Here is an 11,954-nt window from a genome sequence, read left to right as displayed (position 1 = left end):
TAAATATTATTTATATTAACTGGTATAGTGCAGCCTTCCCTCTTTCATTAACAATCATGCACACATACACTCTTCTAGTTGGCTCCTCTGCTCCCACCCAAACATATCCACTCATCTGGGCTATGCAGAGTGCACAGGCACCGCACGTAACCTCTGTGTCCTTAAATCCTTTTCTGGAGACTACATTCAAGGGCTTACAGTCTTCCCAGGTTCTTGCTTCTGCCATCAACACTTAAATTACCAGCCGGGTTCAGGGTTCAGGTAGCCACCTGATGGCTGCTGACACAAAGTTTATGAAAATTTTACCTTATGAGCAAAAAAGGAAATATATTTCAACCTAAACCATGTCTTCCTCTTCCCTTGCAGCAGCAGTATGTAAATATCCACCCATTTCTGGAGAAAACCAAGATTTCACTCCTGATACATCTAAGTTTTCCCTGTGAAAAATAGAGCTTTTGGTAAATCTGTGTGGAAGGGGAACTTGAAAGTTTACAAAATCAGCAGAACAGAGAGCTCTGCACATGACTGAGATTTGTTACCTCCATAACCCCCAGTCAGCTGTGTATGGGACTTGCTTCTCAGGTCACGACGACTTCATCCCCTTTGATGGCAAGGACTTTGGTAGAGACGCTCACTTCGACGGGGACAAAACCTGGACGAAACGCACAGAGGGTAGGAAATTAAGCTCTCCAAGCCCTTCCCAAAGCAGGCTGCACATGAAATCAAGGGTGCAGTGTCTGTCTCCTCTCTTCCTTAAGAAGTTCTTAAAAATGGGCCTGATTTGAAGGAGCGTTGGGCAGCTGTTTTCCATAGCTATAAAAAGCCTCTGAGCCCTCTGGTTTAAAAAGTTAAGGCCCCAGCTGAACTTCTGCCATGGACTGGGTGGAGATTTATTTGGGAGGGAGCTGAGGGACCTGGCAGCCCCCTTCTCCCCACTCCTCCAACCTGCTTGTCTCTCCCCATACAGGTACATCACCTTCACTGATCCATGGTCTTTCTCCCACACTGACTTCTGCAGGATCTACAGACTATTTCCTTGTACTCTACTGTAATTATTTCATTATTTTTCTTTCTGACCAGAATTTCATCTCCAACTGAATTTCCCTTAATGGCTTCACTTGCTTAGGCAAACAGTTCTGAAAGCTTCTGACCTACCTTATGTCCTTCATGTTTTCAGGACAAATGAAAATGAAATTATGTGGTTTGTTTATTGTTTTCAGGTACGAACCTGTTTTATGTTGCTGCCCATGAGTTTGGCCATTCACTGGGACTTTTCCATTGCAAAGACCCCAATGCTCTGATGTACCCAGTGTATAGGAAATTTGACCCTTCAGTATTCCCTCTTCATCAGGATGATATTAATGGCATTCAGTACCTCTATGTTAATTCACAATTATTAATCAACTAGTGCTTGTAATTTCAAAGACTTTGGAATACCTTTCAGTGACATTTTTGTGTACTGGATATACCTGAATGAGTTCTCACTTCAATTTCTTCCATAAACTGCTTCTTTTAGGGCCATCTTCTAACACCCACAATGACCAAAGGGAATCTACTGAGATAAAAGACGCAACTGAGTCAAAAGATCCTGCACTGCCAAACACCTGTGGTCCTGATTTAACTTTTGATGCTGTCACCACTTTCCGTGGAGAAATAATGTTCTTTAAAGACAAGTCAGCTTTCTGAAAGTAAAATAGCTGGATATCATTTTTAAATTATGCCCCACAGCATGGAAAAATAACTTTACCCAGAATATCAGCCATTCTAGGCAGGAAGGCAAGACAGGGAATCAGGTTAAGACGTGGGAGGCAAAAACACGGAGGGTGGTGGAGAAATGAAGAAAGTTAAGTATAAGGAGGAAGATCACCTTTGAAACAGGGCATGCTATGAATAGGGTGGGGAAAAATGGCTCTTCTGAAACATGGGCTGTTTTCTCTTTAGGCTGTAATCAAGTCCCAAGTGTTTGGCATCTGGGAGAGTTCAGCTTTGGCAAAAGGCAACACCAGCCCTGGGACACTCAGCATTTTTATTGCTGTCCTTGCTTTGAGAGCTGAGGGTTTACCAGTCTTGACACAGTATCTGCTTGAAGAGCCCCTGCAGTGGTGGTTTAGTATAATAATAAAAGGAAAGGATAATTGATTCGGTGCTAAACTCGGACAAACTGTCCCTCTCCAGGGCATGAGAGCCCAAAGTCTTGAGCTCTTGAGAAGGGGTAAAAGAGCTGATTCCTCTCCTTTTCATGTGGTAGGACTGTGCTTCCCCTGCTTCAGACCGTCCCCAAAATCAGCACTAAAGTGAGTTTTGACCTCGGAGTTTGGAGTCCACAAAGCCAGTAAAGTGTTATTTTGCAGAAGATCCTCATGCACACCAGCCTTTTCTCTAAGCTGGTGTTGGTAACACCAGGGTGGGGTTTCATTCCCAAAATCTTACCCCATACCAGCCATGTGAGCCAGGTCTCTCTAGGCTCCCTTTCTGGGTAAGGGAAAATATTAACTGTTTTGACAAAACAGTTCATCTGACCTGTTTTAGATGGCTGCATCAAGATGAGAGAAATCCCACCATGGAAATAACTTACTTTCCATTGACATTACAGGGAGCTTAGTGTGACTAACTCGGGGTACATGGCTGGGTTTAGTCAGATAAATCCTGCCCTGGTTGCCATGATGTGGTTTCATGCATTAGTGTGTGTGAACATTTGATTTTATTTAAAACCTGTTCTATATTTACATAAGGCATTTTTGGCGCAAGCATCCTGCAGTCAGAACAGCTGATTTTAATTTAGTATCTTCGTTCTGGCCATGGCTGCCACCTGGTGTTGATGCTGCATATGAAATTCCTGAAAAAGACAAAACTGTCATTTTTAAAGGTAAAATGTTATCTTTTTATTTTCCTATGTTGTCTTTCCAAGTAGCCTTGAGAGTTTGTGTCTGGCTTAAAAAACATTTAAGCTCTTTCTGTAGGATTCCACATGCTTTAATTTAGTCCAATAAATTGGTGCATTTCAATCACAGAGATAACAAAAATATTATCCAAGATAAGGAACATGTATCTTATTTTTTAATGTCAATATAGAAAAGTTTTCCTGCCAAAATACATATCATTCTTTTCCTTTTTTTCTGTAAAATTATCTATTGAATTTAAAAATGATAACACATGCTTATTCCTAGCTTGTGGAAAACTAACGTAAGTATGAAGACTGAAATTTCAGTTTTCATAAAATGTGGTGTGAAGAACTGTTCTTGCTTTTTTTTTGGACTCTAGAACTAGTATGTAGAATGTTTTGGAGTAACCATTATTTTCTCTCTGCATTTTTCCATTAAAAGATTAGCTTTCATGAAAAGGATTGTGTGATTCCCGGAGAAGATTCTCATAACATATTTTCATCAACTTTTCTTGATAGGGAATGAATTCTGGGTTGTGAGAGGAGATACTATAGTTCCTGGATACCCCAAAAAAATCTACACCCTGGATTTTCAAAGGATTTTACCAAAATCAATGCTGCTTTTTATAATGGAAATGAGGGGAAAACATATTACTTCACAGTGGACAAATCTTGGAGGTAGTATTTCCTGTGCTACTTTCCTAAAAAGGAGCAAACATAATCACATGGTCAATATCCTGTCATGATTTAGGATGCATTAGTCACACACTTTGGGTAATCTCTTTCCGTGTCACAAATGGCTATGGAAAAATATTTGAAAGGGAGGTTAAACAGTGCTTTTAGCTTTCCTTTTAATTGATTTAATTATTTAACATTTATTTATTTATTTATTTATTTTCATTTAACTGCCTTGGGAAAAAAAGCCATCCTACAGCTCCACAAGTCAGCTCAGGAAATCAGTCAGGACATCACTGTTTATATCAAAAACCTTTCTGTGGGGTAAGAAGGAGTATCCCACCCTTTTCCCAGTTACCAACAGACAGTTTCATAAAGTTGCTGATAAATGCCATGTACTGCAAAGAATTCTCTCCTTTGCATGGTTATTATTTCCTCTTTTCAATCCAATCCCTACTGTTCAGGTTTGTGTTACAGGTCATGTATTTCTAACAACTGAAGGAGGTGCTCCTATGACAGAAGCAGTTGATAACCTGAACTTTTGCAGATGAATGACACAACTTCTCTCTTTCGTGCCACCACAATGCCCAAATCATTGTACATACAGAGATCATCCTGGAGTAACTATTCAGCCACATATTTGTAGTTTAAGCAGAAGATCTGTGTCCTGGTTTCGGCTGGGATAGAGTTAAATTTCTTCCTAGTGCTGTGTTTTGGATTTAGTATGAGAAGAATGTTGATAACACGCTGATGTTTTTAATTGTTGCTATGTACCCCGCTAGTCAAGGACAGCTCCCATGCTCTGCCAGGGGCACAAGACGGGAGGGAGCACAGCTGGGACAGGTGGCCGAGCTGGCCAACAGGGTATTCCATACCACGTGATGTCATGCTCAGTATATGAATGGTAGGTATGTTCCAGGAAGTAGCGATGGCTACTTGGTTATCAGTCAGCGCGGGTGGTGAGCAATTGCATTGTGCATCACTCATTTTGTATATTCTATTTAGTAGTAGTAGTAGTAGTAGTAGTCCTTTTCTGTTCTATTTATCTCAACCCATGAGTTTTTCTCACTCTTACCCTTCCAATTCTCTCCCTGTCCCACTGGCCGGGGGGAAAGTGAGCGAGCGGCTGCACGGTGTTTGGCTGCCTGCCAGGTTAAACCATGACAATCTGACTTCCACATTTTAGTTCAAACTCTCATAGCTTGAAGGGCTTCAGTGGAGCTGTTTGTCTGATCATTAAAACTCTTACTGAGCAAAGGTATCAGAGGGAAAATGCTTTCAGAAGCCTTCTTATTCCAGCACTGATAGATAAACTGCACTTCACTAAAAATGTAACAGCCTGCTATAAGTAATTTAGGTAAAATTACTTAGAGTAACTTATAACTTAAGAAAAAAAACAGGTTTTCCCTGATAAACATTTCTTACAGAGAGGGAACATGAAAGCAATCTTTTTATAATCTTACACATCTAACTTATATTTGAGATAAGATTATCTACCTCTCCTTCAGGTACAGTCTCTTAGTAAAAACATTTAGCAGATTTATGATGATGGTTCAAATATTAGGTATTCGTAGACATATCTTGAGCTGATGTAAACATAAGCAATTCTTCCAGCGTAGTTGATAGAGTAATAACTATTTATGGCACATCGTGTCTGTCTCAACACTACCTAAATGATACTGAAAGTCTTCGATGACCTCAGTTACCTGTTGGTAGGTAGAAGGTAATGAGGTGAACTGAATTAATCATGAGTTGTTTGCAATTTTTATTGACACCAGGTTGTTCATAATTTGTCTCAGTTATGATAAAAGAAGTCAGTCTATGGACAGGAAGCCCATACTGATAAGACATGCATTTCCAGGAGTTAATGGGAAGATGGATGCTGTTTTTCAACATGAAAGTGAATAACTGATCTTAATAAAATCTGTATGAAATACTCAGGGTCATGGGGCTGAGAGTGCTTGGACAGAGAGAGGCACTTCTGCATGCTGCTCATAGTCGTCAGGATGCCAACAAGACCCTGAAATAGACATGTAACACTCCCATGCTTCACTTTACCCCCTTGCAAAATAGTGATGATATACCTTTAGTAACAGCTTCACAGCTGGAAAGGCCAGCTCTAAGGGACAGATCGCTATATCTGTATTCATGTTGATGTGCACCTCACGCCATGAAGAGCACCACTCAAGACGGTGACATCTCAACAATGTAAGATCTACCTGCTGTGAGCAAGGTTATCACAGTCTGGCCCTCTGACATGAAACGGCACTGCTTTGAGAATAATAATTGGCACTACCTTCTCCTGCATGAGGGAGAATGTTACTTAGACAGGGAGATGCTGGAAGTGACTCAAGGGTACGTCTCACTGCCAAGCTTCCCAGTTGTCTCCTGGCTCCTCCTCTCCTGATCATCAAAACCCACGCATGTTAAATTGCTTCCCAGCAAATCTATCAGCTTCCTCCAAGATAAGTCTCACACATGGTGCTGGGGATCCTTAACTGCAGCCATCACTCCCGGAGGGCAGTGTGGATGTGGCTGCCCCAGGCTGGAACTCTCCTTCCCCGCACTGCATCTGGTAGCACCCCAGCAAGCTGTACCCGCTCGCACCTTGCCATGCTCTGTGCCACTCCAGGCTGTGCAATACCTACCCACAGGTGGCTAGAAACACACCCTTCAACACAGCTGTTGTATAACAGCAGATATTTTAAACTGCAGAAACGCACAGGATAAATTTTTTGTAGGGTCACCTCATGACATTGAGGTGCTGGAGCGTGTCCAGAGAAGGGCAACGAAGCTGGTGAAGGGTCTGGAGCACAAGTCTTCTGAGGAGCGGCTGAGGGAACTGGGGCTGTTTAGCCTGGAGAAGAGGAGGCTGAGGGGAGACCTCATCGCGCTCTACAACTACCTGAAAGGAGGTTGTAGCGAGGTGGGGGTTGGTCTCTTCTCCCAAGTAACAAGCGATAGGACGAGAGGAAATGGCCTCAAGTTGCGCCAGGGGAGGTTTAGACTGGACATGAGGAAAAACTTCTTTACTGAAAGAGTGGTCAGGCCTTGGAACAGGCTGCCCCGGGAAGTGGTTGAGTCACCATCCCTGGAGGTATTTAAAAGACGTGTAGATGAGGCGCTTAGGGGCATGGTTTAGTGGGCACGGTGGTGTTGGGTTAACGGTTGGACTTGATGATCTTAGAGGTCTTTTCCAACCTTAATGATTCTATGATTCTATGGAATTCATTAAGTATATTATGCAGGGTGTGCATGCCGGTTTGCTATAGAAGGTGTCCCCACGCTGCTGTGCACCATTTTGCAGAGGTTACACCTGGGAGTAGATGCTGTTGGCAGCGTTAAATGTATCCAAAGTTTTTTTGAGCTCTTTCTGGATGTTGTTAAAGCATATGAATCTTTACACCTGCGATATCATAATTCATCTGGGTTTTTTCCCTAGACTTCTTTTTTTCTTCCGTGGAAGAAAGCAATTTGAGTTTGACCCTGATAAGAAAAGAGTTACACACCTCCTAAAGACAAACTTCTGGTTTCCATGTTAAGAAAATGAAATCTGTAATGGTGTTGGAAAGAATGTAGTGTTATTGCACCAGAAACACTTTTTCTTTTATAAATATATGGAATGTATAGGTACTTCAGTGTTAGTCAGCAAACCTCAGCCCCTGTACAATCTGTGTTTCTGTAAATAACAGAACAGTATTTAACATACTGATGTGTATATATGTATGTAATTAACATCAGGATTGCTAGCTTGCCAAAGAACAATGCAGTTTTTACTTGATACAAAATTGTGTCTTCTTTTATTTTTAGCATTGTCTGCTTTTCACTCTTTGTGCTGTACATCACCCTACACAGAGCCCTACCAGCCAGGAGTCCATGAGGAAGAGCATTTCTCTTCCTAGAGCTAGGATTGCTTTCAGCCAGTTTTAGATATTTCAAAGTTAAGAAGCAGGTTAATCAAGCTACCGTTCATAATTACGGAGCTCCAGAGAGCAATCCCTCCCAGCCTGAGGTGGGTGCCTAGGGATGGAAGTAAGTGCTCCTTTTCATTCCTGACTAGAGAGGCAGCCTGTTTGAGCAGTTTATGTTAGACACATGATTATAGAAGGCTAAGCTTAAGTGTGATGAATCCTACCCTAAGATATTTATTGATATGTATGTGGTTAAAGGCTTATCTCCACAAACACAGGAGCAGAGGGGCACATTGGCATGTAGAGAGCCCCAGTCATCCCTGGCCTGCCTCCGCTCCTCCCCAGCAGTCCCGGGGGAGCCCCCAAAGGCTGGGGGACACCCGTCACCATGTGCCAACGGGAGAGGGTCCCCATCACCTCAGAGGCTGAGGGGTCACTGCCAGCAGGACAGGGATCAGTATCTGGGGGAAGAGCATTTGGGGGTTTTATAATCATGTTTGAAAGGGACTGTGGGAATGTGCAAAATTTATTATGGGTTGATTAGGGGAAAGGCCAAAGACAAGGTAGATTGGGGAGGAACAGGTTTGGGAAAATAGAGGGATAAGTGGATGAAGGGGGCTGGTTGCGCCTGCACATTTGGTCCTATCTTCTCAGTAAATCATATCTTATGTGTGGGTGAGCTCTTTCTGCATGTGTTTTGGTGAACTTCAAGCTGCACTGGCTGCCAAGTAGGTTAAGAGGTCTGAGTGCCAGCAGCTGGAGCATGGCTGCAAGCTGCAGGGACTCATACGTTACTGGGGATACAGGAGGTGCGGGGGCAGCTACTGGGAGGACTGCGTGTCTGAGTCCGGCTGCTGAGGGCATCCACACTGTTTGTACTTCCATGTCAATGTTTCACCAGTGGATGGAATTCCTCATCAGCCAGAGGGGAGGAACGGGATGGGGCCACCAGTCCTTTTCATATTTGTCCAAGTGCTCCATGTCTTCTGTCTGTGATGATCCCTGTGGCCAGCCTTATGTTTCTCTGGACCTGGGGGACAGACATGCAGCAGCTGCCAGTTCAGTACTGCTGACAGTAATCTCCCTGTTGATGAAGTCAGGCATCACTTGGTAATGCTCCACAGGGGCCCGTAAGTATTCAGATGGACAGCTAGCAAGATCTAAGGTCTTTTCTTTTATGCACGTAAAAAATCTTGCCTAGTACCCACTGTCTACCCCTCATTAGACAACTTCCCTAAAAAAAGACAAAAACAGAGAAAAGATAGTTCTTCCATTTGATTCCTCTTCTCCATGAATCACAGAATCACAGAATAATTGAGGTTGTTGGACCTCTGGTCCAACTCCCTGCTCAAGCAGGGCCACCTAGAGTGGGTTGCCACAGCTCTAAGTGGCTTTTGGAGATACTATTTTTGCACATATCCAAAGAGGGAGACTCTGCCACCTCACTGGGCAATCTGTGTGTCGGATTAACTCTATCCCAGCCGAAACCAGGACACGTGTCAGTGCTCGGTCACCATCATAGTAAAAAAGTGTTTCCTGATTTTCAGACGGAACCTCCTGTGTTTCATTTGTGTCTGTTGCCTCTGGTCCTGTCAGGACAAGGCAATTGTATTTATACATACAATTGTATTGTATGAATGTAATGAGATATTTCAACACACTTTATGGAACCTTTTTTCTGATGCATTTTTAAAACCCCTAGTAGAAGGACTACTCAAATGGGTCACTCCAGTGTGGACCTAGACACTGAGCAAATTTTATCTGAATTCTGTCAAGGTCGAAAACATATTATGGCATTCTCAGTCTTGCAAGACAAACACTGCTGCCACACCGTGCTGTGGAGGTGGCGAAAAAGACTTTGCTGACCAAACAGAACTAGAGTCAAAATGATTAGTTTTAATTACAGCACCTTCAGAAAAGGAAATTAGTAGCTCTGACTGGTGTCTGATATTTCCAAGGTCAGGGAAGCAGGTTCAAATCTTCTAACTTGAATGTTTCTGTTGAATTTAGTAGGAAGTGTTTCACTGCTCTTTATTTGTTCCTTATTATTCACCTCATGCTGTTCTTGTTTTCTAATTCTGGTTTTCCTTCATGTTTCTGGTATGGCTTTTTGAGTGGTCTCACAACTGCAAGACTTAATCAGTCCAATCAGCTATACCAGTAAAAGTCAAAAAGATGCATGAACGGTTTGGCTCACATGTTATAGATTTTTAATTCCTTAAGTAAGTTTCCAATTGTCCTGGGTTTGAGTGGCTTTCTTCAGTTGTTCCTACTGCTGATCCTCCTCTACAGTATCTGTGCCCTCCTTAGCACTGCCATTGTTGTTAACTGCACTAGACCATGTCATTTTAAATGGGATAATCTCCTCCGGCTCTGATCTTTCCAACTTTTTTAGGAAATACTCTCTTTCAGATGAGATTATAGTTCTCAGAGCAAAACTGGCTTGTCCTAGACCTTTCATGATTTTTGTAGTTTTGTAGTTTTCTGGCTCCCAAGTACTTATCTGACTAGTTCTTCCTTGTTTTTGATGATTTCTGATTAGTCAGGACTCTTTCCTTCCTTGTTTCACTAACTGTGCACACAGATGATCATACTAATTGTTGAAATATGAAGTCTTCGATCTGTAGCAGAAGGAGAGTTTAACTGACTCTAGTACTATATATCTTAATATAATTTACCTGTTTTAGTGTTGGATGTTGGTGTCTTTTTTTTGCTTCACAATTCTTATTTTAAAAATCGCTGGTACTACTGACAAGTCAGTCTCATCATTTGAGTGAAAGCAGGGTTTTGAACTGAAGGTCATTGACCTATATTCGATATCCCGGGCTCTTCTGAGATACCGTTTGAGACCTGGACTCTGAGTTTATACATTCATTGTCTGTGGTACACTCAGTCCAAGTATTTCAGTTATGGTTTTCTCAGTTTTCTAAACACATCAAATTTTTCCATGCTATAGCAAATTCCTACCTGTTTGCATGGAAAATTGGGTGAAGACAAAAGTTTCTTCACAAGGAACAGGCTTATCACATGACTCTTTCTCCTCTAGAATTCAAATCACAAAAATTTGTGAATGTTTTCTTCAATATTTATAATGGTGTCATTTGTTGTGATTTCCACCATCTTGTCTTGGAGGACATTTTGCCTACATCTGAATGTATCTATTTGCCTTTTGTTTGCCAAAGTACATGGATGCCATAGTGCATCCATCAGACACAATACAGGAGGTCCAACATGGAAGACCCAACACTATCTACCCCAGGAAAAAACAGTTTGGTTTGGATGTTCTTTTTCTTACCATTTATTGGTTTTCTTGGTTTCACACACTCACCCTGCCTGGAAGGGACAAATGCCCTTTAATATTGTTCTTGGCATGATTACATATGTATTATCGCAATAGGTAGGGCTGTGGTGTAGTGAACTGAAAAGTTATTGTGTAACGATTTGGACACCCAGAACTAAAAGACCCCAGAGAGTTTACCAACTAAGTAAAACAGACAAAGGTAACTTATACGTCCTGGCAGAAAAGAACAAAATTAAAATGAGTCTGTTTAACTACTGTTTGCAGGAAGTTGTTCCTAGTGAAATGTTGGCTTGGGTTTAAGGAAATGAGGAAAAAAAAAGCCCTTTCTTGGTGACAAAAGCAGCAGATTTGTAAGTTCAGAAGCTCTGAAGGCAATTCAGAAGAGCAAAGATGCATCTCTCAGCTGCTATTGGTATTCCAGAGAAAATAGTTAAAAGCTGCCAAGGTGCAGACTTTGCTTCCATAGGATTCCCTGGCAGCCTCTGAACTGCCATCTGGCTCGTCTCCAATCAGCCCGTTCATGTTTGCTCCCTGCCAGCAAGACAACTGCCCTTGCAGGTTCACAAGCAGTAGCTGTCTCATGGGATGTTTTGGTGTTGGTGCCATGCACCCAACTGGGGTTCTGTGAGCCTGTAGCAATTCCAGTATGTCCCAAATGGTCCAGAGCCCCGGGGCATATGCAGATTTATTTTGTAGATCAGTGTGGAAACTTTGATCTCTTCTTGCTGCCTCTTTCAGGGCAAGTTTTACATCTGCACAGCTTATGTGACAACCGCCAAGTTGAGAGGCAAAGGATTTCAAGCTGGTAAGGCTGGCTCTGCAAGGCATCCCAGGGCCTGTCTGCCATCAGGGAAGTCATGCCCGGGACACAGCAGAGCAGGTTCTCATCCCAGGCACAGCTCAGCTGCAGGGATGAAGAATGTGATTTGGTTTTCCTGTGTGTTCAGGAAACAGGTGCTTGGCATGGAAAGTGGCACTCCTTCCCTTCTCCTTTTATTGAAATCATTGATGATGCCATGTCTGAGACTGTGCAAGTCACTGAGGTGTAACTCAGGCACTGCCCCAGTCTGTGACTTGTCACGTTGAATTGCTCTTTTACAATAGAACAACTAGGACTGATTCAGCACCTGCATCCTGAGCCCTATCACAGTGGCCTTTGGACTTCAGCGTGGTTTGAACTATACCA

General features: G+C 42.5%; 1 protein-coding gene across 1 annotated transcript; it reads left to right on the top strand.

Annotated features, from left to right (window-relative positions):
• Positions 1 to 582: 582 nt before the first annotated feature.
• Positions 583 to 7,098, top strand: LOC104081957 (stromelysin-1-like; the record flags this gene model as incomplete). Its single annotated transcript, XM_009584891.1, is given in 8 exon segments — positions 583 to 672; positions 1,221 to 1,381; positions 1,516 to 1,673; positions 2,733 to 2,866; positions 3,401 to 3,463; positions 3,466 to 3,559; positions 5,356 to 5,458; positions 7,000 to 7,098. Coding segments are annotated over 8 exon segments (902 nt in total), but the record flags the coding sequence as incomplete, so codon positions are not given.
• Between the last annotated feature and the right edge of the window lie 4,856 nt (positions 7,099 to 11,954).

Source organism: Fulmarus glacialis, unplaced genomic scaffold (genome assembly GCF_000690835.1).
Source record: "Fulmarus glacialis isolate BGI_N327 unplaced genomic scaffold, ASM69083v1 scaffold3309, whole genome shotgun sequence".
Lineage (NCBI taxonomy): Eukaryota > Metazoa > Chordata > Aves > Procellariiformes > Procellariidae > Fulmarus > Fulmarus glacialis.
This window is presented reverse-complemented; position numbering and strand designations above follow the sequence as displayed.